This window comes from Salmo salar, chromosome ssa20 (genome assembly GCF_905237065.1).
Source record: "Salmo salar chromosome ssa20, Ssal_v3.1, whole genome shotgun sequence".
Classification (NCBI taxonomy): Eukaryota; Metazoa; Chordata; class Actinopteri; order Salmoniformes; family Salmonidae; genus Salmo; species Salmo salar.
Genome location: NC_059461.1, coordinates 25,831,277 through 25,858,986, shown reverse-complemented (window position 1 = coordinate 25,858,986; position 27,710 = coordinate 25,831,277). Strand labels below are relative to the sequence as shown.

General features: G+C 45.5%; 1 protein-coding gene across 2 annotated transcripts; it reads right to left on the bottom strand.

Moving 5' to 3' along the window:
- Positions 1-170: 170 nt before the first annotated feature.
- Positions 171-26,130, bottom strand: LOC106579834 (phytanoyl-CoA hydroxylase-interacting protein). 2 transcript variants are annotated; one of them, XM_014160090.2, is made up of 5 exons: positions 25,809-26,130; positions 14,109-14,285; positions 12,110-12,284; positions 1,350-1,467; positions 171-1,250 (listed from the first exon to the last, which is right to left on the bottom strand). In XM_014160090.2, exons 2-5 carry the CDS (start codon positions 14,274-14,276, stop codon positions 707-709), a joined length of 1,005 nt encoding a protein of 334 aa, XP_014015565.1. In that variant the 5' UTR covers positions 14,277-14,285; positions 25,809-26,130; the 3' UTR covers positions 171-706. The 2 variants fall into 2 exon arrangements, with proteins under 2 accessions (XP_014015565.1, XP_014015564.1); XM_014160089.2 differs by having other exon boundaries at positions 14,109-14,288; positions 25,809-26,128.
- Between the last annotated feature and the right edge of the window lie 1,580 nt (positions 26,131-27,710).

Here is a 27,710-nt window from a genome sequence, read left to right as displayed (position 1 = left end):
TACTTTTAGTCAACTATGAGTATTGAGTACTTTTTGCACCACTGTACATGATTCACAGCTATTGTGTCACTCTGAAAATGGTTTAGCAATGTCTGATCACAGGAATCATGACACATCTGTTGTGGGAATTGGTTTGGGGCGTTCTCTTTTTGACCAAATGACATCCTACAGTCAATTCAAATCTTTATTATTCACTTATCATAAGCATTGACTAAAGAACATAATGTTTGAACATTTTCAAATAGTAATTCAATTGACAGTGTGTTTTAAGGTACAAGAAATATTGGAATCATCTAAGACCAACAGGTACTCTATGGAGAAGATGGAAATGTATATCATACGAAATGTTATTTGACAAATACTGTGTTACACAATTTGCACATCACAGCTTCCTCTAGCAATGGAGGAGCAATGGAGGAGCTCAAACATATGGTCCTCTGTATCAAACTGTAATCCCATAATCTATAGTGCCTTTCTTTTGGTCCACATGATGATTGATGATTTTGGAGATTTGTAATACTAGTAGCGATGGAGAGGGATGGGGCAGCCAGCATGCACATACCCTAAGAGATGGGCTGTCCCAGTTGTGTTACTTTACCTTACACTACGAGATAGATGAAATCACTCTGCCCATTTCTCTACATCTGCAGCTATGCCGACACACATCCTCACTGTTCTCTAAAGCCTATCAGTCCAGCCCATTCTCTCAGCGGCCCACACTGATGTTGCACACCTTGCAGCTGGGGTCCTTCTTGGCATTGGCCGTGGTCTGGCTCATCTGGTGGTGGCCACTGATCTTCACCACACTGCCCTGCTCCAGATGTATTGGCTCTGTGTACAGCACCTCCAGGATGACGTCACTGGCGTGGCAGAACAAGGACTCTTCCCCTTGCTTCTGGGAGGGGATGTATGTCAGGAAGGGGTTGGCAGTCAGGTCCAGCAGGGGGAGACTGCTATGGCAGAAGTTATCCCCCTCTGAGCCAGCAGGGGCCAGTACCAACACCACATAGTGATAGGCTGTGTACATACAGTAGAAGTCAGCAAAGTAAAGATTAGTGTTGTGATTCAGCAGGTTCCCGGCCGGGATCTGGAAACGCAGGGGGCCATAGGGGGAGTCGTTTGGAGGAAGACCTGTGTCAAACTCAGTGTTGCAGCTGAGGAAGACTCCCTGCAGTTTGCTGTTGATTGGAGAGCCATGGCTTCCACTATTGTCTTTCATGGCTGGGCGCATCAGCCCCCCACACTCAGTTCTAACAGCGGAGGAGAAACATTTGTTAGTTTTGTTATTGAACTTCACAGCACATCCATATATACCTGTGTGTATTTACAGAGAATCGTGTGGCACTGACCTGACATATTGAAAATAATCAGGGTGCTGGTTGCGATAGAATACAGAGAACTTTAGCAATCTTCCAGCAGAACCCTTCGCTTTGCCAAGGAGCTGTTTGAGGTGGTCCATGGCATAATCTGTGTCATACAACAACTGTCAGTTATGAAGTTCCTGGTTCAAATCCTTTTTTTGGGCATATTCAATTGAATCTATACTCTAGAGCGGGTTATACTGTGTGTGTGTAAATACTGTATATACAGGTGAAGTCGGAAGTTTACATACACCTTAGCCAAATACATTTCAACTCAGTTTTTCACAATTCCTGACATTTAATCCTAGTAAAAAATCCCTGTTTTAGGTCAGTTTGGATCACCACTTCATTTTAAGAATGTGAAATGTCAGAATAATAGTAGAGAGAATGATTTATTTCTGATTTTGTTTCTTTCATCACATTCCCAGTGGGTCAGAAGTTTACATACACTCAATTAGTATTTGGTAGCATTGCTTTTAAATTGTTTAACTTGGGTCAAACGTTTCAGGTAGCCTTCCACAAGCCTCCCACAATAAGTTTGGGTGAAATTTGGCACATTCCTCATGACAGAGCTGGTGTAACTGAGTCAGGTTTGTAGGCCTCCTTGCTCTCACACGCTTTTTCAGTTCTGCCAACAAATTTTCTATAGGTATGAGGTCAGGGCTTTGTGATGGCTGCTCCAATACCTTGACATTGTTGTCCTTAAGCCATTTTGCCACAACTTTGGAAGTATGCTTGGGGTCATTGTCCATTTGGAAGACCCATTTGCGACCAAGCTTTAACTTCCTGACTGATGTCTTGTGATGTTGCTTCAATATATCCACATCATTTTCCACCCTCATGATGCCATCTATTTGTGAAGTGCACCAGTCCCTCCTGCAGCAAAGCACCCCCACAACATGATGCTGCCACCCCGTGCTTCACGGTTGGGATGGTGTTCTTCGGCTTGCAAGTCTGCCCCTTTTTCCTCCAAACATAGCGATGGTCATTATGGCCAAACAGTTCCATATTTGTTTCATCAGACCAGAGAACATTTCTCCAAAAAGTACGATCTTTGTCCCCATGTGCATTTGCAAAATGTAGTCTGGCTTTTTTATGGCGGTTTTGGAGCAGTGGATTCTTCCTTGCTGAGCGGCCTTTCAGGTTTTGTTGATATAGGACTCGTTTTACTGGGGATATAGATACTTTTGTACCTGTTTTGTCCTTTGTTGTTGTTCTGGGATTGATTTGCACTTTTCGCACCAAAGTACGTTAATCTCCAGGAGACAGAACACGTCTCCTTCCTGAGCGGTATGACGGCTGCGTGGTCCCATGGTGTTTATACTTGCATACCATTGTTTGTACAGATGAATGTGGTACCTTTAGGCATTGTTACAGTGAATAAATCATTCACTCTACTATTATTCTGACATTTCACATTCTTAAAATAAAGTGATGATCCTAACTGACCTAAAACAGGGAATTTTTACTGGGATTAAATGTCAGGAATTGTGAAAAACTGAGTTTAAATATATTTGGATAAGGTGTATGTAAACTTCCAACTTCAATTGTATATATACAGTACCCGTCAAAAGTTTGGACACACCTACTCATTCAAGGGTTTTTCTACATTGTAGAATAATAGTGAAGACATCAAAACTATGAAATAACACATATGAAATCATATAGTAACCAAAAAAGTGTTAAACAAATCAAAATATATTTTATATTTGAGATTCTTCAAAGTAGCCACCCTTAGCCTTGATGATAGCTTTGCACCTTCTTGGCATTCTCTCAACCAGCTTCACCTGGTATATATATATATATATATATATATATATATATATATATATATACACAGACGCCTCACAAGTCCTCAACTGGGAGCTTCATTAAATAGTACCTTCAAAACACCAGTCTCAACGTCAACAGTGAAGTGTCGACTCCAGGATGCTGGACTTCTAGGTAAAGCCATATCTCAGACTGGCCAATAAAAATAAAATATTAAGATGGGCAAAAGAACACAGACACTGGACAGAGGAACTCTGCCTAGAAGGCCAGCATCCTGGAGTCACCTCTTCACTGTTGACGTTGAGACTGGTGTTTTGCGGGTACTATTTAATGAAGCTGCCAGTTGAGGACTTGTGAGGTGTCTGTTTCTCAAACTAGACACTATAATATACTTGTCCTCTTGCTCAGTTGTGCACCAGGGCCTTCCACTCCTCTTTCCATTCTGGTTAGGGCCAGTGTGTGCTGTTCTGTGAAGGGAGTAGTACACAGCGTTGTACCAGATCTTCAGTTTCTTGGCAATTTCTCACATGGAATAGCCTTCATTTCTCAGAATAAGAATAGACTAACGAGTTTCAGAAGAAAGTTCTTTGTTTCTAGCCATTTTGAGCCTGTAATCGAACCCACAAATGCTGATGCTCCAAATACTCAACTAGTCTAAAGAAGGCCAGTTTAATTGCTTCTTTAATTAGAACAACAGTTTTCAGCTGTGCTAACATAATTGCAAAAGGGTTTTCTAATGACCAATTAGCTTTTTAAAATGCTAAACTTGGATTAGCTGTCACGACTTCCACCGAAGTCGTTTCCTCTCCTTGTTCAGGCGGTGTTCGGCGTCACCGGTCTTCTAGCCATCGTCGATCCACTTTTCATTTTCCATTTGTTTTGTCTTGTTTTTTTACACACCTGGTTTCCATTTCCCTCATTAATTGTTGTGTATTTAACCCTCTGCTCCCCCATGTCCTTGTGTGGAATTGTTTGTTTGTAAGAGCTTGTACTCTATGTTACTGGTGCGCGTCGGGTTTTGTACCCATGTAGGTTCTTTTTGTATTGCCGTGGGTTTTGTATTAAACTGCTCCGGCTATTACCTATTTCTGCTCTCCTGCGTCTGACTTCACTGCCACCAGTTCCGCAACCCTTACAGAATTCCACACCTCCATATGGAGTCAGCAGGAGCAGGTGCCCCTGGTATAGGGGTCGAGGAGCGCGTTCTGGAGCAAGAGGCGATGATCCACCATCTCGGCGCCGCCATGGACCGCGTTGTCCAAATCATGGACCGCTGGGAGAGACAGGGAGTTCCACTTACGGCAGGGGACGAGGAGCGCACAGGAGTTCGCTTTGAACTTTCGGACCCTAGCCTCCAGAATGGGATGGAACGACAGGGCCCTGATCAACCACTATCGCTGCAGTTTGCGCGAGGACGTCCGTCGAGAGTTGGCCTGCAGGGACACCACCCTTACTTTCGACCAGCTGGTGGACCTGTCCATTTGGCTGGATAACCTGCTGGCTACCCACGGACGTCCAGCTCGAGGTCTGTTGGTTCCTTCCCCCAGCACTACCGCACCGATGCCCATGGAGTTGGGAGCTGCTGCGCTCAGGGAGACCGGAGGAGGTACCGTCTCGTGCCATATCTGTGGCCGCAGAGGTCACAGAGGTCACAACCCTCCTCTGGGGGTTGAGGCAGCAGGCAGGGCACTCTGGCGTCACCCCAGGTGAGAAAGCCCCATTCTCACCCAGAGCCCTCTGTTGCACACATGTTTTTGTTCGTCACTTTTCCTGATTTTTCCCCGCATTCCCAGCATAAGGCGCTCGTTAATTCAGGCGCGGCTGGGAATTTTATTGACAGCTCATTTGCCCATAGTTTAAGGATCCCCATCGTTCCTGTGGATACACCCTTCCCAGTTCCATTAGGGTCAGAGTTGATTACGGAAGCCACCGCTCCTCTGGGCATGGTGACGCAGGAGGGTCACACAGAGAGAATCAGTCTCTTTCTCATTGACTCTCCTGTGTTTCCCGTGGTGCTAGGCCTACCCTGATTAGCTTGTCATGACCCCACTGTTTCATGGCTACGGAGGGCTCTCACAGGGTGGTCGCAAGAGTGTTCGGGGAGGTGTTTAGGGGTTTCCGTAGGTGCTACTACGGTGGAAATTCCAGACCAGGTCTCCACCGTGCGCATTCCCCCCGAATATGCCGATTTGGCTCTCGCCTTCTCCAAAAAGAAGGCGACTCAATTACCACCCCATCGACGGGGGGATTGTGCGATACATTTCCTGGTAGATGCTGCACTTCCCAGGAGTCACGTGTATCCTCTGTCACAGGCGGAGACGGTGGCTATGGAAACATATGTCTCCGAATCCCTGCGTCAGGGGTACATTCGGTCCTCCACTTCCCCTGCCTCCTCAAGTTTATTTTTTGTGAAGAAGGAGGGAGGTCTGCACCCGTGTATTGATTATCGAGGTCTTAATCAGATAACTGTGAGGTACAGTTACCCGCTACCTCTTATCGCCACGGCGATTGAGTCAATGCACGGAGCGCGCTTCTTCACCAAACAAGATCTCAGGAGTGCTTACAACCTGGTGCGTATCCGGGAGGGAGAAGAGTGGAAGACGGCGTTCAGTACGACCTCAGGGCCGTATGAGTACCTCGTCATGCCGTATGGGTGGATGAATGCTCCATTAGTCTTCCAAGCCTTTGTAGATGAGATTTTCAGGGACCTGCACAGGCAGGGTGTAGTGGTGTATATTGATGACATTCTGATGTACTCCGCTACACGCGCCGAGCATGTGTCGCTAGTGCGCAAGGTGCTTGGTCGACTGTTGGAGCATGACCTGTACGCCAAGGCTGAGAAATGTCTGTTCTTCCAACAGTCCGTCTCCTTCCTAGGGTACTGCATTTCCACATCAGGGGTGGAGATGGAGAGTGACCGCATCTCAGCCGTGCATAATTGGCCGACTCCCACCACGGTAAAGGAGGTGCAGCGGTTTCTAGGGTTTGCCAATTACTACCAGAGGTTTATCCAGGATTTTGGTCAGGTAGCGGCTCCCATTACCTCACTGCTGAAGGAGGGACCGGTACGTTTGCAGTGGTCGGCTGAGGCGGACAGGGCCCTTGGTCACCTGAGGGCTCTGTTTTCCTCGGCTCCTGTGCTGGTCCATCCGGATCCCTCTTTGGCATTCATAGTGGAGGTGGACGCGTCCGAGGCTGGGATAGGAGCCGTGCTCTCTCAGCGCTCGGGTACGCCACCGAAGCTATGACGTGGGGGACCGGGAGCTGTTGGCTGTCGTCAAGGCTCTGAAGACGTGGAGACATTGGCTTGAGGGGGCTAAACACCCTTTTCTCATCTGGACTGACCACCGCAATCTCGAGTACATCCGGGCAGCGAGGAGACTAAACCCTCGCCAGGCAAGGTGGGCCATGTTTTTCACCCGTTTTGTTTTTACCCTTTCTTACAGACCAGGTTCCCAGAACTGTAAGGCAGACACACTGTCCCGGCTGTATGACACAGAGGAGCGGCCCATGGATCCCACCCCCATACTCCCGGCCTCCTGCCTGGTGGCGCCGGTAGTCTGGGAGCTGGACGTGGACATTGAGCAGGCGTTGCGTGCAGAGCCCGCTCTCCTCCAGTGTCCCGCTGGGTCTCTGTACGTTCCGTCTGCTGTCGGGCCCACACGTCACCCTCCTCTGGTCATCCATGCATCGGTCGGATGGTGCGCTGTCTGAGTGGGAAGTACTGGTGGCCCACTTTGGCTAAGTGAGGGTGTATGTTTCCTCCTGCTCCATGTGCGCCCAGTGTAAGGCTCCTATGCACCTGCCCAGAGGGAAGCTACACCCCTTACCCGTTCCACAGCGGCCATAGTCACACCTGTCGATCGATTTCCTGACCGATCTTCCCCCATCACAGGGAAACACCACGATCCTGGTTGTTGTGGATCGTTTCTGTAAGTCCTGCTATCTCCTCCCGCTGCCCGGTCTCCCTACGGCCCTACAGACTGCGGAGGCCTTGTTTACACACATCTTCCGGCACTACAGCGTGCCTGAGGACATAGTGTCTGATCGGGGTCCCCAGTTCACTTTGAGGGTCTGGAGGGTGTTCATGGAACGTCTGGGGACTCGGTCAGCCTCACCTCAGGTTTTCACCCCGAGAGTAACGGGCAGGTGGAGAGAGTAAACCAGGATGTGGGTAGGTTTCTGCGGTCATATTGCCAGGACCGGCTGGGGGAGTGGGCGGCGTTCATCCCCTGGGCAGAGATGGCCCAAAACTCACCCCGCCACTCTTCCACTAACCTCTCCCCCTTCCAGTGCGTACTGGGGTATCAGCCAGTTCTGGCACCTTGGCATCAGAGCCAGATTGAGGCTCCTGCGGTGGACGAATGGTTTAAGCACTCGGAGGAGACCTGGGACGCCGCTTATGTGTACCTGCAATGGGCCGTGAGGCGGTAGAAGGTGAGCACCGACCGCCACAGCAGTGAGGCCCCGGTGTTCGCACCAGGGGACAGGGTCTGGCTCTCGACCCGAAACCTGCCCCTCCGCCTGCCCTGCCGGAAGCTGGGCCCGCAGTTTGTGGGGCCATTCAAAGTCCTGAGGAGACTGAATGAGGTATGGTACAGGTTACAGCTTCCCCCAGATTACCGTATTAATCCCTCGTTCCATGTGTCTCTCCTCAGGCCGGTGGTGGCTGGTCCACTCCAGGAGTCTGAGGTGCGGGAGGTTCCTCCGCCCCCTCTGGACATTGAGGGGGCCCCAGCGTATACTGTTCGAGCCATCCTGAACTTGAGGCGTTGGGCGAGGGGCCTTCAGTACCTCGTGGAGTGGGAGAGGTACGGTCTGGAGGAGAGATGCTGGGTGCCGGTGGAGGACATCTTGGACCCTTCATTGCTGCGGGAGTTCCACCGTCTCCATCCGGATCGCCCTGCGCCTCACCCTCCAGGTCGTCCCCAAGGTCGGTGTCGGCGCACTGCTGAAGTCACATGTCAAGGGGGGGGGGTACTGTCACGGCAGTCGATGTCACCGGCGTTCTAGCCATCACCGATCCACTTTTCATTTGTTTTGTCCTTGTCTTACACACCTGGTTTCAATCCCCCAATTACTTGTTCATTATTTAACCCTCTGTTCCCCCATGTTTGTTTGTAAGTGATTGTTTGTTTGTTTGTATGTAATACAGTCTGTTATTGTGGGTGTCACGTCCTGGCCAGTATAAGGGTTAATTGGTATTGTAGTTTGGTCAGGACGTGGCAGAGGGTATTCGTTTTATGTGGTTTGGGGTGGTGTGTTTGTTGAAGGGGCATTTGATTTAAGTATTCCGGGGTTTTTGGGTACTGTTTGATTTTCATGTATTCTATGTTTAGTCTAGTGTGTCTGTTTCTATGTTTGGTTAATTGGGGTTGGGACTCTCCCATATATTAGGGTGTGTTTGTGTTTGTCATTCGTGGGAGATTGTTCTGTGTTAGCCTTGTGCCTTGCCAGACTGTCAGTGGATCGTTCGTTCTCTTGTTTGTTGTTTTGTGTTCGTTTGGATTTAAATAAATGTTCAAAATGAACAAACACAGTCCTGCTGCATTTTGGTCCTCCTTCACCGACGATACCCGTGACAGAATCTCCCACCAACTAAGGACCGAGCAGCAGAAGAAAAGGGACTTCGAGTTGGACTGGCGGGAGAGATGGACCTGGGAGGAAGTTCTGGACGGGGCGGGACCTTGGCACCAGGCTGGGGATTATCGCCGCCCGCAGTGGGAAATTGAGGCAGCCAAGGCAGAGAGGCGGAGGTACGAGGCCTTGGACGCGCTGAGGGAGAAGCAGGAGAGGCACCCCCAAGACATTTTTTGTGGGGGGCACACGGGTAGTTTGGCTAGGCCTAGGAAGAGCCGGAAGCCAGCTACCCGTGGTTATATGGAGGAGCGTATGAGGTGGAGTGCGCCATGTTTCGCTGAGGAGCGCACTATCTCACCCATACGCACACACAGTCCGGTGCGCGTTATTCCAGCCCCTCGCAGGTGCCGTGCTAGAGCGGGCATCCAGCCTGGTAGGAGGATGCCTGCGCAGCGCATCTGGTCGCCGGTACACCTCCGAGGACCACGCTACCCAACTCCCGCTCTACGCACGGCTACCATCAGGCCCCTGCACAGCCCAGTCTGCCCTGTACGAGCACCCCGCTCGTACAGGGCTACTAGTTCCATCCAGCCAAGACGGGTTGTGCAGGAGGTAAGATCAAGACCGACTGTGCGCCTCCATAGCCCTGGGTTTCCAGCTCCTGTCTCTCGTGCGGACCCGGAAGTGCGTCAACCCAGTCCGACTCGTCCTGTTCCCGCTCCCCGCACTAGCCTGGAGGTGCGTGTTCACAATCTGGTACGCCCAGTACCAGCACCACGCACCAGGCTTCAAGTGCGTAAACCCAGCCTCGCCAGTCAACAGTCACCAGAGCTGCCCGCCAGTCAACAGTCACCAGAGCTGCCCGCCAGTCAACAGTCACCAGAGCTGCCCGCCAGTCAACAGTCGTCAGAGCTGCCCGCCAGTCAACAGTCGTCAGAGCTGCCCGCCAGTCAACAGTCGTCAGAGCTGCCCGCCAGTCAACAGTCGTCAGAGCTGCCCGCCAGTCAACAGTCGTCAGAGCTGCCCGCCAGTCAACAGTCGCCAGAGTGGCCAGACTGCCCTGAACTGCCGGAGTGGCCAGACTGCCCTGAACTGCCGGAGTGGCCAGACTGCCCTGAACTGCCGGAGTGGCCAGACTGCCCTGAACTGCCGGAGTGGCCAGACTGCCCTGAACTGCCGGAGTGGCCAGACTGCCCTGAACTGCCGGAGTGGCCCGACCGGCCTGAACTGCCGGAGTGGCCCGACCGGCCTGAACTGCCGGAGTGGCCCGACCGGCCTGAACTGCCGGAGTGGCCCGACCGGCCTGAACTGCCGGAGTGGCCCGACTGCCCTGAACTGCCGGAGTGGCCCGACCGCCCTGAACTGCCGGAGTGGCCCGACCGCCCTGAACTGCCGGAGTGGCCCGACCGCCCTGAACTGCCGGAGTGGCCCGACCGCCCTGAACTGCCGGAGTGGCCCGACCGCCCTGAACTGCCGGAGTGGCCCGACCGCCCTGGGCTGCCGGACTGCCCAGACCGCCCCGAGCTGCCAGACTGCCCAGACTGCCCCGAGCTGCCAGACTGCCCAGACTGTCCCGAGCTGCCAGACTGCCCAGACTGTCCCGAGCTGCCAGACTGCCCAGACTGTCCCGAGCTGCCAGACTGTCCCGAGCTGCCAGACTGCCCAGACTGTCCCGAGCTGCCAGACTGCCCCGAGCTGCCAGACTGCCCAGACTGCCCCGAGCTGCCAGACTGCCCAGACTGCCCCGAGCTGCCAGACTGCCCAGACTGTCCCGAGCTGCCAGACTGCCCAGACTGTCCCGAGCTGCCAGACTGCCCAGACTGTCCCGAGCTGCCAGACTGCCCAGACTGTCCCGAGCTGCCAGACTGCCCAGACTGTCCCGAGCTGCCAGACTGTCCCGAGCTGCCAGACTGCCCAGACTGTCCCGAGCTGCCAGACTGTCCCGAGCTGCCAGACTGCCCAGTCTGTCCCGAGCGGCCAGACCGCCCCGAGCTGCCAGACTGCCCCGACAGCCTGGAACGGCCAGAGCCGGAGCCACCTCCAGTGATAGGTGGGTTGGGGAGGGGGGGTGTAGCACAGTGCCGTCGTTGACGGCAGCCACCCTCCCTTCCCTCCCTTTAGTAGGGGGGAATTTTTATTTTGGTGTTTGGGGTTATTTTTGTTAAGGTGCTTCCGGGGTTAGCACCTTTAAGGGGGGGGGTACTGTCACGTCCTGGCCAGTATAAGGGTTAATTGGTATTGTAGTTTGGTCAGGACGTGGCAGAGGGTATTCGTTTTATGTGGTTCGGGGTGGTGTGTTTGTTGAAGGGGCATTTGATTTAAGTATTCCGGGGTTTTTGGGTACTGTTTGATTTTCATGTATTCTATGTTTAGTCTAGTGTGTCTGTTTCTATGTTTGGTTAATTGGGGTTGGGACTCTCAGTTGAAGGCAGGTGTTGTCTATTTGCCTTTGATTGAGAGTCCCATATATTAGGGTGTGTTTGTGTTTGTCATTCGTGGGAGATTGTTCTGTGTTAGCCTTGTGCCTTGCCAGACTGTCAGTGGATCGTTCGTTCTCTTGTTTGTTGTTTTGTGTTCGTTTGGATTTAAATAAATGTTAAAAATGAACAAACACAGTCCTGCTGCATTTTGGTCCTCCTTCACCGACGATACCCGTGACAGTGGGCTAGATTATTGCGTTGTATTATTGATTCTTTGAGTAAATTACATTTATTACTCATATCTGCTGTCCTGCATCTGACTCCTCTAAACCAGCTACACCCAGGCATATTACAGACATGGGATCTTTAGTGACCACAGAGAGTCAGGACACCCGTTTAATGTCTTATTGAAAAGACGGCACCCTACAGAGGGCAATGTCCCCAATCATTGCCCTGGGGCATTGAGATAGAGTGCCTCCTACTGGCCCTCGAACATCAATTCCAGCAGTATCTGGTCTCCCATCCAGGACCAACCCTGCTTAGCTTGAGAAGCAATCCAGCAGTGGTATGTAGGGTGGTGTGCTGCTGTATGAACATGGCAAAAGTCATCACTTTAAAATAGCAAAAGTTCTCTCTCCGTCCCATGGCAAAATGTGTGGAATTGCAGAAAACTTTCTGTAAATCTGCAACATTTTCTCTACGCCCCATGGCAAAATGTGTAGAATTGCAGGAAAAGTACTTTTAAAACGGAGTTTTTTCTCTTCACCGTCAAGAGGGGGGCCACTAAAATGTTTTGCCACGAGGTGGGGTGCCCCCCAACTAAATCTTGCTTAAAGGCTAGAGCCGGCCCTTTGTACTTCTATAAGAATAATAATAGATGTTTTTTATATAGTGCTTTTCATACCAAGTACAATCTCAAAGCCACTTTAAAAACAGAAAAACGTAACTTAAAGAAATGTAGGGATCTGGCAGACATACCCCCTGTGCAGAACTCGACCACCCTGCTCCATTCAGACACCAGGTACTCTCCATCTGCCTGTCTTACTGCAGTCTGCACAGCAACACAGTACTCTGTCCGTGGGCTCAGGAACCAATGGCCTCTCACTGCCATGGGTAAGGGCACCGCCTTGGCCACCAGTTTGGTGGGTACATCCTGATGGGTGAAACAAGGATACATGTTAATTCAAGTGACTCATTAGTTGAATTACTAGAGTACAGCAATTCATTGTTAAAAAGGCAATTTTCGGTAGTTTCTAAATGCATATTATGTAATCATACTTGTGAATTTGACATTTTTGCCACATATTGTGGTACAAACTGGTCTAGCTGAGCTGCTGTATATCTAACCAAATTAGTGGCTTTGTTTTGGCCAGGGGCTCTAAGACGCAACAAGCTCAGAACTAATTGCAACAAGCTCAGAGGGGCCACATATCCATGGCAACCACCCTGGTGCAAGTTTGTTTGCGTCACTTTGATTCCTGAGTGATAGAAACACGCTTCCTATTAAGTACTCGGCACAGCTCTGGACAACAGAAGTCAGGAGCTTTTGTAAAGGCTGAGGGGAGAATAAGACAAAAGTATATTCAGCACAGAACAATTCCAGGACACCAACTGATCAGAAATGAAGAAAAATGAATACCTTGCATTGCTGACTCAAATGTGTGAAATATGGAAAGGACTTATGAGATAGAAATTACCAAAGTAGGTAATCAAGTATCTAACGTGTGGATAGAGTAGGTGTAGAGGTAAATAAAGCTCAGAAGCACCCATTAGGGATGACTGAGCATGACATATTTTATTTCAATCATTCAAATTCTCCCTCTATCACAAGATAAGAGATTACCTCAAATATTAGCCCTAGGTCCTTCCAACAGTAAGGCAATTGAATCTGCTGCAATGCATAATTTCTGTCTGTTAGGAAGGATCCATTGTAAATAACGGTCACTTCATTTTCTGTTTCAATCATTCTTGTATTTTATATAATGATTGCAATTAGCTAAGCCCATATATTTTTTACCCCCAACATGATGTTGAGAAAATAAAATGAAGAAATTATGGGTAGTGTAGAGTAGTTCAGTTCAGCGATTGGTCTGGAATAAAATCACAGTTCATAGCGAAGAGAACAGAGCTGCAGTTTTTAGGCTTTGTCAGTTTTTAGCCATTGAAGTGGAAAGAAATGTGACAATGAGCTGCTTGCCCGAAGCTCTTTTGCAGCACACAATTCTCATTCTCGTGTAATGGAAGTTACTGAAACAGCACAACCACTGATCTCTGGGTTGTAACTGCTGCAGTACAGTGCCAGACTTTTTGTCACATCTGTCGGAAGGAGCGGACCAAAACGCAGCGTGTTGAGTGCTCGTCTTCTTTTATTTAGATAAGGTGAACACTTAAACAAAGTATAACACAACGACATACGACAGTTGCGCAAGGTACTACGACTATACGAAAAACAACCACCCACAAACCCAAAGGAAAAAAGGGCTGCCTAAGTATGGCTTCCAATCAGAGACAACGAAAGACACCTGCCTCTGATTGGAAACCATACTCGACCACACATAGAAAACGAACATAGAAAATGAAAACTAGAACAAATCCCCTCTAAATAAACCAACCCCAAAACACACAAAACAACAACCCCCTGCCACGCCCTGACCATACTACAATGACAAATGACCCCTTTACTGGTCAGGACGTGACACTTTTATGTGCTAAACTACACAGTATCTATAAGAACTATAGCTCTGCATAGACACTGTCTCATGCAAGGCCATCTCGGGTTATATCAAAACATATCACATCCCATGTTGTAGTGAAATGTCTTTTATTGGAGAACAGGATGGAATGACGTAAAAAACATGGCTCTAGACAGTGGGAGTCAGAGTCATGATGGTAATGGTCATTGAGTTAAGGGGGAAGGATGGGGGAGCCTGGGGAGGTTTTATGAGGGAGAAAAGCAGTGACAGTCTGTCAGACAGACCCTGTGCTTGAAGCGGTTGGGATCCCCGCCCTCCTTGCGGCTGAGGTCGATGAAGAAGTGTGTGGCCTTGGCAGTATCCTCAGGGGTCATGTCCCAGCCAATGCGGAAGGAGTCGCAGGTCACCTCACAGATCTGGATATTATGGGGGGTGGAAAGGGCTGTCTCCATGGTTGTTAGCTGCTGAACAAGAAGAAAAAGGAGATCAGATGGGATCAGATTGTAACATTGTAATAAAGACTTATAGGTACAGGACTGAGAACATTTTATAGAATAAAAAAACCTCCAGTGAAATAGCTACGTTGCAATATTTTCCCATGTCCAATCTCAATTCCTACATTTCAAGCTATTTTTGATCATTCTAAATCCATTGTGACTTTTAGTACTAATCAATGAAACATGATTGGATGTATCGACTGTTAGATTAGTTTCACTTTCTCAACTTCCTCATCATGCATAGAGGGCTGGGACAAATACTGTGCTAAAACACCAAGATGGGAAAAGATTAGACAACAATGACACTGCCAGCTACGGAACATGCCTCAGACCAAATTCAATTAACCTTTAGTCAGGGGACCTGTCTGTGGCCACATCTCCTCTCCTCTGTCTTATTTGCTGCCCTTCTCTCTCTCTCCTCCCACCCTCCCTCTTTCGCCGTCCAATGGCTTTTCCTTCATCGCAACATACAACCCTATATTACGCCCACAGCCAATTGACTGGTCTCTGCAGGTTCTCCTTATTTCATAATCCACCTACAACAGTCGCCTGGCAACCAGGCAGCATTGGCCACCATGTTCAAACCTCTAGCTTTACATTACCTCATTTAACTCATCTGCAAATCTAAGGAAAGGGTCCTACAGTCAGAGCTTAAAGGTTCAATGCTTAAAGGTCCAATATAAAATTATTTCTGGGTAACAATTAAGTACCCTCCTGTGATTGTTTTCAATCAAAATGGTAAAAAAAAAAAAAACATCTTAGTAAAGAGCAATTTCTCAAGAAGCAAGAATTTTGCAAGGACTGTCTGGGTGTGGTCTGGGGAGGGGAAAACTGAAAACTAGCTGTTATTGGCAGAGAGGTTTGAAACTCTCTTTCTTATTGATCTATTAACTAATTTACCTCCTGGTGATGTCACCAGGCAGCCCAAAACTCCATCCCACCAAAACAGGCTGACATTTCAGGTGGTCTTTTCAAACAGCTTGTAGTGGTCTGGGTGTAGTTGGTGCAGAGGAGTCAGGCGCAGAACAGCAGAGATGAGTAACACAAGTAACTTTACTCAATTATTCCAATAACATGTCGTAATACCGAGCCCACAATAACGGACCGAACATACATAAAACAATCACGCACAAAAACCATGGGGAAAACAGAGGGTTAAATAATGAACATGTAATTGGGGAATTGAAACCAGGTGTGTAAAACAAAGACAAAACAAGTGGAAAATGAAAAGTGGATCGGCGATGGCTAGAAGGCTGGTGACGTCGACCGCCGAACGCCGCCCGAACAAGGAGAGGGACCGACTTCGGCGGAAGTTGTGACACAGCTCTTACACTAATAGGACATTATCATAATTTTCACAATTTCACAATATTATTCCAACCTCATAGTGTGGAAATATATACTGTGCATTCGGAAAGTATTCAGACCCCTTGACTTTTCCACATTTTGTTAGGTTACAGCCTTATTCTCAAATGGATCAAATAGATTTTTCCTCTAATCAATCTTCACACAATACCCCATAATGACAAAGCAAAAACAGATACTTTTATTTAATTTTTTTGCTAATTTATTCAAAATAAAAACCGGAAATATCACATTTACATAAGTATACAGACCCTTTACTCAATATTTTGTTGAAGCACCTTTGGCAGCAATTATAGCCTCGAGTGTTCTTGGGTATGACGCTACAAGCTTGACACCTGTATTTAGGGAGTTTCTCCCATTCTTCTCTACAGATCCTTTCGAGCTCTGTCAGGTTGGATGGGAGCATTGCTGCACAGCTATTTTCAGGTCTTTCCAGAGATGTTTGATCAGGTTCAAGTCCGGGCTCTGGCTGGGCCACTGAAGGACATTCAGTGACTTGACCCGAAGCCACTCCTGCATTAACTTGGCTGTGTGCTTAGGGTTGTCCTGTTGTCCTGTTGGAAGGAGAACCTTCGCCCCAGTCTGAGGTCCTGAGCGCTCTGGAGCAGATTTTCATCAAGGATCTCTCTGTACTTTGCTCCACTTATCTTTCCCTCGATCTTGACTAGTCTCCCAGTCCCTGCCGCTGAAAAACATCCCTACAGCATGATGCCGCCACCACCATGCTCCAGCGTAGGGATGGTGCCAGGTTTCCTCCTGATGTGACGGTTGGCATTTAGGCCAAAGAGTTCCATCTTGGTTTCATCAGACCAGAGAATCTTGTTTATCATGGTCTGAGAGTTCTTTATGTGCCTTTTGTCAATCTCCAAGCGGGCTGGCATGTGCCTTTTACTGAGGAGTGGCTTCCGTCTGGCCACTCTACTATAAAGGCCTGATTGGTGGAGTGCTGCAGAGATGGCTGTCCTTCTGGAAGGGTCTCCCATCTCCACAGAATAACTCTAGAGCTCTGTCAGAGTGACCATTGGGTTCTTGTTCTCCTCCCTGACCAAGGCCCTTCCCAACCGATTGCTCAGTTTGGCCAGGTGGCCAGCTCTGGGGAAGAGTCTTGGTGTTCCAAACTTCTTCCATTTAAGAATGATGGATGCCACTGTATTCTTGGGGACCTTCAGTGCTGCAGAAATGTGTTGTTACCCTTCCTCCCATCTCTGCCCCGACACAATCCTCTCTCGGAGCTCTACGGACAATTTCTTAGACCTCATGGCTTTGTTTTTGCTCGGACATGCCCTGTCAACTGTGGGACCTTATATAGACAGGTGTGTGCCTTTCCAAATCATGTCCAATCAATTGAATTTACCACAGGTGGGCTCCAAGTTGTAGAAACATCTGAAGGATGATCAATGGAAACAGGATGCACCTGAGCTTAATTTTGAGTCTTATACCAAAGGCTCTGAATACTTACGTAAATAAGGTATTTTTGTTATTTATTTTCATAAATTTGCAAACATTTCTATAACCCTGTTTTCGCTTTGTGATTATGGGGTATTGTGTGTAGGTTCATGATGACATTTTTTTATTTCATCCATTTTAGAATAAGGCTATAATGTAACAAAATGTGGAAAAAGGCAAGGGGTGTGAATACTTTCCGAATGCACTGCATAAAACAAGAAAATCACATTTTTGACTGCACTGGGCCTTTAACAGAACTTCTGAGTAAAACTGAATCAAACTTTTCTTACGTTGGATGTCATCTCTGATTGAATGTATTTCCTATGGTGCTCAGAGCACTATGAAAGCTGAGCAAGCAGAATGAGTGCAACTCAGGGGATATGGCATCTGATGTGTTGGCAGAAATAGAAAAACCGTGAATTGACAGGATAAGGTTATCTATGGTCTTATTTATTTTCCCATAACAGCCAGGGGATTCAGGCTGGTGAACATAGCCTTGAAGACTGGAGTGTGTGTAATCTGTGGGTTAGCCTATTGTTTTTGATTAGCTGTCACATTCCCTCTCCTGAATTGATGATGCCATTGATGTGCCTTCCAGGGTAAAAACAATTATCTCCCTCTCCGGTCCTGGCTGCTGTGAGTATGAAAGACAGGCAGGGAAGGCGTCAACTTGTGTACTCCACTCTACTGGCTTCTTTTCAGTTGCATGTTTTCACCCTCAGTAATTCCTGAGGAATTATCATTATATAATTATATAAATGTTAATGTCTCCTCACCAGGATCCTTGACCTGGGGAAAGGTTACTGGGTTTCATGTATGTTCCCGAGTTGTCTTTGAACTAGCCTTTGATGTAATTAAGTTTTATGCAGACCTAGCATTTGGATTAAATATTAATCATCGAAATGAGAAGTTGTTCGGCTCATCTTTATATCCATGCCTTACACTTAGAATATAATGTATCTTTTTTGTATCTCTGTCAACCTTCTTTACCTTCCATGTCCTATCTCATAATGCCAATAGCTTGGTACAACACGACATATGGCCCATTTCCCTGATTATAAGAACAGACACACATAACATGTGCTGTAACAGTAAGATGCTCAGCAGTATGCGGCTAGCAATAAACAGTAGTAGTACAGACAGCATCTCTGTTATATTGTGTGCTATTTGTTTATTAGTGAGAGTGGATGTTATAGTGAGTGGATAGTGGAGAGACTGCGTGTGTGGTTTACAGTATGTGAGGTTCACTGTGTCACACATGGGTGTACATACTGCCTGGTCCTGTAGTGCATCTGCTTACCTAGGGCTGTGGCGGTCATTAAATATTGTCAGCCGGTAATTGTCATGCAAAAGACTACTGTTAACATAAACACCTATAGCGTCTCCAGGCCTCCACACATACAAGCCTCTGTCGTGAGCCTTTGGAACATCTACATTTGAAAATAGTCTAATAAATCAACTGAATATACACCATCACAATAAATCTATTTCAGAAGAACAGAATATGAGTTGGACTACTGAATGTTATTCTGCCTTGCCATAGGTCGTAGGCTTGTTCATTTAGCATACAATATATCATTATAAGTCCTGTACCATTATTATACTGTATATTATATGATTTTATAGTAAGAAGAATATAGTTGAACTTAGCTGAATAAAATAGAAAGGATATTTTTCCCATTCAGGAGCGAGTGCTCATATGAAGCCACTAAGATGCGAATAAACCTGATCATTTGAAACAGGACCTATAAACTAGATTTAGAGTTATTTGGTAACTTTAGTTGTGAATGATACAAACCATAGAACGCTTTAGAAATCAAAAAATAAATGGCCTGCGTGACTAGGCTATTGATGATTTGAGAAAGTCGCAAAAAAAGCTTGTCCTCTGTTCCTTGCCTCAGGGTGCACATGCTATTCTCTGATCAAGTGATGATATTTTCACTCATCAGATTATGGTCAATTTAATCTTGTCTTTACTAATACAGTACAAGTCAAAAGTTTGGACACACAGACTCATTCAAGGGTTTTTCTTTATTTTTAAAATGTTCTACATTGTCGAATAATATTGAAGACATCAAAACTATGAAATAACACATATGGAAACATGTAGTAACCAAAAAAGTGCATTTTATATTTCAGATTCTTCAAAGTAGCCACCTTTTGCCTTGATGACAGCTTTGCACACTCTTGGCATTCTCTCAACCAGCTTCAACTGGAATGCTTTTCCAACAGTCTTGAAGGAGTTCTCACACATGCTGAGCACGTGCTGGCTGCTTTTCCTTCACTCTGCGGTCCAACTCATCCCAAACCATTTCAATTGGGTTGAGGTCGGGTGATTGTGGAGGCCAGGTCATCTGATGCAGCACTCCATCACTCTTCTTCTAGGTCAAATTGCCCTTACACAGACTGGAGGTGTGTTGGGCCATTGTCCTGTTGAAAAACAAATGATAGTCCCACTAAGCACAAATCAGAAGGGATGGCGTATCACTGCAGAATGCTGTGGTAGACATGCTGGTTAAGTGTGCCTTGAATTCTAAATAAATCACTGACAGTGTCACCAGCAAAGCACTCCCACACCATCACACCTCATCCTCCATGCTTCACAGTGGGAACCACACATGCGGAGATCATCCGTTCACCTACTCTGCGTCTCAAAAAGACACTGCGGTTAGACCCAAAAATCTCAAATTTGGACTCATCAGAACAAAGGACAGATCTCCACCAGTCTAATGTCCATTGCTCGTGTTTCTTGGCCCAAGCAAATCTCTTCTTATTATTTGTTTTCTTTAGTAGTGGTTTCTTTGCAGCAATTCGACCATGAAGGCCTGATTCACGCAGTCTCCTATGAACAGTTGATGTTGAGATGTGTCTGTTACTTGAACTCTGTGAAGAATTTATTTGAGCTGCAATCTGAGGTGCAGTTAACTCTAATGAACTAATCCTCTGCAGCAGAGGTAACTCTGGGTCTTCCTTTCTTGTGGCGGTCCTCATGAGAGCCAGTTTCATCATAGCGCATGATGGTTTTTGCGACTGCACTTGAAGAAACTTTCAAAATTCGTACAATTTTCCGTATTGACTGAACGTCATGTCTTAAAGTAATGATGAACTGTCCTTTCTCTTTGCTTATTTGAGCTGTTCTTGCCATAATATGAACTTGGTCTTCTACCAAATAAGGCTATCTTCTGTATACCACCTCTACCTTGTCACAACAAAACTGATTGGCTCAAATGCATTAAGAAGGAAAGGAATTCCACAAATTAACTTTTAACAAGGCACACCTCTTAATTGAAATGCATTCCAGGTGACTACCTCATGAAGCTGGTTGAGAGAATGCCAAAAGTGTGCAAAGCTGTCATCAAGGCAAAGGGTGGCTACTTTGAAGAATCTCAAATATAAAATACATTTCGATTTGTTTAACACTTTTTTGGTTACTACATGATTCCATATGTGTTATTTCATCGTTTTGATGTCTTCCCTATTATTCTACATTGTAGAAAATAGTAAAAATTAAGAAAATCCCTGGAATGAGTAGGTGTGTCCAAACTTTTGACTGGTACTGTTTGTAAAATTTGTTTAGATTCAGAATGGCCCATTATGAAATGGGCAGGAACAAGGGCAAGAGAAAAAAATACATATCATCCTTATGCACTCGATTAGCGAATAGAGGCCACTTTCCCACCGGTTAATTTCACTCATGTCAGGTAAGCTACTCCAGTTATTTTGTTGCGTGACAGGTGATATTTCTCCTAAACTCTGTATGCCATGGACTCTCCAACCCTGTTCCTGCAGATACCCAGTGCTTAATTTGGGAAACCAAGTGAAATCTCTCCGGGAACATCAATAGTAACATGTTTTCACGACAAAACATATTTTATTAAACTGTTGACAGCCCCTCACACTGCGTGCTGGAAAAAGGAATGAAGGAGCAAGGAGGAGATGGAAACGCACAGTGGTGAGATATTCTGTAGCTAAAGGTAATGTGTCAGCCTAGTATAAAAAATGCCTTGTTACTATGCCCTATTATTCAAAATCAAATACCAATGCACTATAACTGTAGGGTCTCTCTTTATTTGTTTAATTTAGGCTAGACCAATTATGTACCAAAGATATCTTAATCAGTATATTTTTGTATTTTTTTCTGTTTGTTTTGGGGCTCTATTTACATAGAGTTGAAGTCGGAAGTTTACATACACCTTAGCCAAATACATTTAAACTCAGTTCTTCACAATTCCTGACATTTAATCCTAGTAAAAATTCCCTGCCTTAGGTCAGTTAGGATCACCACTTCATTTTAAGAATGTTAAATGTCAGAATAATAGTAGAGAGAATGATTTATTTCAGATTTTTATTTCTTTCATCACATTCCCAGTGGGTCAGAAGTTTACATACACTCAATTAGTATTTGGTAGCATTGCCTTTAAATTGTTTAACTTGGGTCAAACGTTTCGGGTAGCCTTCCACAAGCTTCCCACAATAAGTTAGGTGAATTTTGGTCCATTCCTCCTGACAGAGCTGGTGTAACTGAGTCAGGTTTGTAGGCCTTCTTGCTCGCACACATTTTTTCAGTTCTGCCCACAAATGTTCTAAAGAATTGAGGTCAGGGCTTGTGATGGCCAGTCCAATACCTTGACTTTGTTGTCCTTAAGCCATTTTGCCACAACTTTGGAAGTACACTTGGGGTCATTGTCCATTTGGAAGACTCATTTGCGACCAAGCTTTAACTTCCTGACTGATGTATTGAGATGTTGCCTCAATATATCCACATAATTTTCATTCCTCATGATGCCATCTATTTTGTGAAGTGCACCAGTCCCTCCTGCAGCAAAGCACCCCCACAACATGATGCTGCCACCCCCGTGCTTCACGGTTGGGATGGTGTTCTACAGCTTGCAAGCTTGCCCCTTTTCTCTCCAAACATAACAATGGTCATTATGGCCAAACAGTTCTATTTTTGTTTCATCAGACCAGAGGACATTTCTCTAAAACGTACGATCTTTGTACCATGTGCAATTGCAAACCATAGCCCGGCTTTTTTATGGCGGTTTTGGAGCAGTGGCTTCTTCCTTGCTGAGCGGCCTTTCAGGTTATTTTGATATAGGACTCGTTTTACTGTGGATATAGATAGTTTTGTACCTGTTTCCTCCAGCATCTTCATAAGGTCCTTTCTGTTGTTCTAGGATTGATTTGCACTTTTCGCACCAAAGTATGTTCATCTCTAGGAGACACACCGCGTCTCCTTCCTGAGCGGTATGACGGCTGTGTGGTCCCATGGTGTTTATACTTGCGTACTATTGTTTGTACAGATGAACGTGGTACCTTCAGGCGTTTGGAAATTGCTCCCAAGGATGAACCAGACTTGTGGAGGTCTACAATTGTTTTTCTGAGGTCTTGAATGATTTCGTTTCACTTTCCTATGATGTCAAGCAAAGAGTCACTGAGTTTGAAGATAGGCCTTGAAATATATCCACATGTACACCTCCAATTGACTCAAATTATGTCACGCCCTGACCATAGAGATCCCTTTTATTCTCTATTTGGTTAGGTCAGGGTGTGACTAGGGTGGGAAATCTATGTTTTATTTTTCTTTGTTGGCCGGGTATGGTTCTCAATCAGAGGCAGCTGTCTATCGTTGTCTCTGGTTGGGGATCATACTTAGGCAGCCTTTTTCCACCTTTAGTTTGTGGGATCTTGTTTTTGGTACTGTGCTGTATGCCCTACTGAACGTTAAGTTTTCGTTTTGTATTTATTTTTGTTTTTGTTTCGGTGTTCATCTAATAAAGAAAGATGTACGCTTACCACGCTGCACCTTGGTCTAATTCTTCCCTCAACGAACGTAACAAATTACGTCAATTAGCCTATCAGAAGCGTCTAAAGCCATGACATAATTTTCTAAGCTGTTTAAAGGCACAGTTCACTTAGTGTATGCAAACTTCTGACCCACTGGAATTGATACAGTGAATTATAAGTGAAATAATCTGTTCGTAAACAACTGTTGGAAAAATTACTTGTGTCATGCGCTGAGTAGACTATAGTTTGTTAGCAAGAAATTTGTGGAGTGGTTGAAAAACGAGTTTTAATGACTTCAACCTAAGTGCATGTAAACTTCCGACTTCAACTGTTTGGCCTACGCATTTGCATAAGCTCTAATATGCATATGGTTGTTTTTAATTACTCATCACGTTAGAAAGCACTGTCCATTTAGTTGTGTTAGGCTTTGAAACAACATCCACAAGTTCTGTTTTCCACTCAGTTTCAACCTGTTTTAAAATTGATCAATCACACTGAGGTATGTTTTAAAAGCACCTACTATTTTGATGATAAGTGTTTGATGTGATTTTAGATTGTATTTGCATTGATGTCAGAGTGGTTAGAGGGACAATAGAGCCCTGAGTACCAGACCATAAGCGGCCTGACTATCATTAGTGAGTTGGGTACTACTTACACATGTCCAGAGTGAATAAGAGATTACCATGACTCAATGGTCACATAGAATACTATGACTCATGACTGCTGGTGTGGCGGTAATATGGTCACCGCAACAGCCCTATGTGTACCAGAGGGAGCTGGTGGGAGGAGTATAAGAGGACGGACTCATTGTTATGGCTGGAATGGAATAAATAGAACTGAGTCAAATGTGACTTCCATATGTTTGATGTATTTGATACCATTCCTTTTATTACATTCCCGTATTTACAATGTGCCTGTCCTCCTATAGCTCCTCCCACCAGCCACCCTCTACTATGCACTGTATGTGGCCTGAAGAGCCGTTGTGTTCTGGTCCACCTCATGATGGCGGCAGCTCATTAAAGCCACAGAGCTGTGAAATGTGTGAGCTAGCTTGTTCACACCAGGGATGAGGGAGCTGGCTGTGGCACCACACACATTCCCTCCCTGAGTCTCCTGTGTTACCCAGCTGCTGCCTGCCTGTCTGCGCCTCTCCCTCTCTTCACACACACAGAATTTAGGGCAAGAGGAGATTCTCATAGAGAAAACCATCAAAGCCTCCTAATTTCCAGTTGTGCTTGCTCCACTTTCTGACAGAATATGTCTGAACATAGTTCAAACGCAAGTCCCCCACATCATTTAAATTGTCCTCCCTAAGCTCTTAATTATATATCAGTATGCTAAATAGAGAGAGATTTCATTCCACTGTCTTTTCCCTATCTAATTGCCCATAATCAGCTAATTAGATCTGCAAGAAAACAAACTATTGAGCTACATAGATCAATTGCACTCTGGGGTAAAGCAATTGAATATAAATATTCTTATTCTTGCCTCTGATCTTTGATAGTAACACATTTTACAGTTTGACTCATATATTTGTTTGTTATGTGATGTGTTCACAGTGGGAACTGTGAAGGGCATATTACTCATTCTTATTCTCCAGTGATCTAGAACCCTGATACATACATTATCACTGTGCTGTGACAGTGTGGTGATGAATGCTGCTGCATACACCAAAATGAATAGTGTACACACAGTAAGCAGCTCCATGCCTCAAAGGCTGCATTTATACAGGCAGCCCAATTCTGATATTTCTTTCACTAATTGGTCTTTTGACCAATCAGACCAGCTCTGAAAAAGATCTGATGTGAAAAGATCTGACGTGATTGGTGAAAAGATCAGTTAGTAGAAAGAATATCAGAATTGGTCTGCCTGTGTAAACACAGCCTTTGACATTTTTCTACTAGAGTAGTGGGTATCAGGTGCATATAAGATACAAGTCATGGGATGTGTCCTATAAGGTGGAGGGTCATACATATGTGACAGTCAGTTGACTGAGTTTGAGGAAATTAAGCTACAGAGAGGCAAGTTTAGTGTGCCTTCTGCTCCAGATCAGGTCATGGTAAAGGGACTGTGTGATCTCAAATTAATTGTATCCTCTGTCTACACCATATGGTGTACTCTACACTGAATCACTGTGTGGTAATCACTGTGTGGTAATCACTGTGTGGTAATCATTATGTGGTAATCACTGTGTGGTAATCATTATGTGGTAATCACTGTGTGGTAAACACTGTGTGGTAATCATTGTGTGGTAATTACTGTGTGGTAATCATTGTGTGATAATTACTGTGTGGTAATCATTGTGTGATAATTGTGGTAATCATTATGCTATCAACAAAAAGGATCCTATTTGCGCAGTGGTTCTTGTAATCTGTCAAAGCTTGTTTGTGATTGTGACTGTGTAATACATATTTCAGCCAGGTTATTAATGACTGTCAGTCATAGACAGATCTCTACTCATGGGCTGATGATAATCACACCTGCATTGGGGCAAATTCTAAATGCCTGTACCACAGCTGAGACTCAAAACAGTTTATTACAAGATCATTGGTGTGACATAATGCACTAACCGCAAAAACACTGACTGCCTGATAGCCTAATATAAGCATTATTTCTACCTCAATAATAAGAAATGTAAACAGGCATTCTAACACTAAGCACACTCACATTATCAGTGGATCAATGTATCTACAGTACATAGTGTCAAACAGTAAATGGAGAATGCCCTGGTAATAAGCATGGAAAAAAGAGCATGCAATTTCCAGCATATAAATTAACAAACTGTAATCCTGTTTACTGTGGCTCTACAGTAGGTGTTGTTTACCTTCTGAACACTTGATGCATTAAGAGACTGACTTGAAGAGAATTCAGATGGAAATATAGCCTTACCTCCGTGCGGTAGGTGAGTGTCTATGCAAAAAAATGCAATAGGTCCTTAACCTGAAAAGATGACTGCAGAAATCTATTCTATTTTACCCCTTTATTTTCTTCTGCAGTCGTTGATAGATTCCCCCGGAAAACCGACTAGGAAGTCAAATGAACACTCCTTTTCTCTTACTCTCTCACTTGATCTTCCTCTACTCTCCCTCTCTCCTTCTCTCGCTCCCTCCCTCTCTCTCCTCCTCTAGCTGGGTTCTGATAAGGATATTTACTGGAGTGCTGTACAGCTGCATCGCCTAATGCGAAACAACTGCTGATGCTGAGAACACAAACAAGAGATTTGCAACTGAGGTGCATGAGCAATTGGGGTAACCATTCACCGACATCAGCACCAACTTGCTGACAAATGGCAACGCAGTTACACATCACTGACGAGCATGCCTCTAATGGGACAGGGACAGCAGCTTTACGTAGCTGACAGTAGCTGACAGAGAAATCATCCTACATCCGACTACACAGACTCATACTGTATAACAGATGATGCCAGGAGGGGATGGAGGGGGTGCTGAGGATGCATGTAGTCCAGTGCTTAAGCTCATAGAGTTACACCATATGGGCATCCTCCACAGTATCTCCACCCTTGGTAATCCATGGGACAAGAAGAGACTGGTACTGGATGCCTGCAAAGAAAAAGATTATTGAAGATAGAGATGTGCTTGCATATTCTAAAAATTGTTTGTTGGTCCTGCTGTAAGTGGAAAGAGCAACCTAATTCTTTGAAGAAATAAAATGAAAAGGCTGATATTGCCACAGGCCAATATTATGTGGCCGTTTGAGGCTGAAATAACACATATGATCATTGAATCATAAAGACAATGTAGGACAAAAGAGAATCTGGAAAAATATGTGTAGACAGCCTTAGGTGAGGTAATTAAGTGCATATTGGACATTCATAAAAGCTGTTCATTCTCTCTAGGGCATTGGTGACTAAATACTCTGTTTGCTGGAGCATTGTCTTTATTTAAAGATACACTCTCTGTGATTTCCCAGGACTGGACTGTGTGAGTTATCACCCAGCACCCAGGCTCTTTTATTGGGCTTGCCAGCCACAGCTTACTGATTCCATCAAAATGCAATCATTCATCATTAGACATTCCAGCCATGCAAGGGCAAGATGGAGGTGGCTGGAGCAGGAGGGGGGAGCAGGGTCGCAACACAAATTATGCCGCATTTACATGCTAGTCGGAACTAGGAAACTCTGACATTTCAACTTGCTAACTGCTTGAACATAACACAGCACGTATACTACAACCAGTTAGCAAGTCGGAGTTTCCTAGTTTCCACTAGGACATGGACACAACATTAAGGCGTTTGAACGCTTCCCAGCTGAAACTGTTCGTAAGAGTTTGTGCATATATTATAACGACATGTGACGTTTTTGTTGGTTTGGACTTTGGTAAAGGTTTTTTCAGCTGGTCGGTCACACAACATTTTTTCTGAGGCTAGTAGCTGAAGTTCTTTAGCCAAAGTCCGTGATTGGTCAACTTTAGAGATTCTTCAATAAAGTCTTTGTTGACTCATTGTCAAGCACATTTTGCACGTCAAAATGAATACAGATTTCTTGAGTTATCTTAGATTAATTCTAACTATTTTGAGGAAGTGTATACTGGCTACGGCACTCTCAAAATAGACAAACAGTAGGCCTTCTTTCTAGTTTTTCTAAGCAAAGGTTTTAAGGGAGTATGCGAGCACACTTGTTCAGTTCGCCAAGCCCAGCCGAACTGAAGCATGTTGACGCATAGGCCTACTGCAAATGCTGCAGGCTTGTTAGGCTATTACTATGCTTTCATGCAATTCCTGAACTATATAAAAAATAACACACCCAAAACAAACAAATTGTTTGTTTATAAA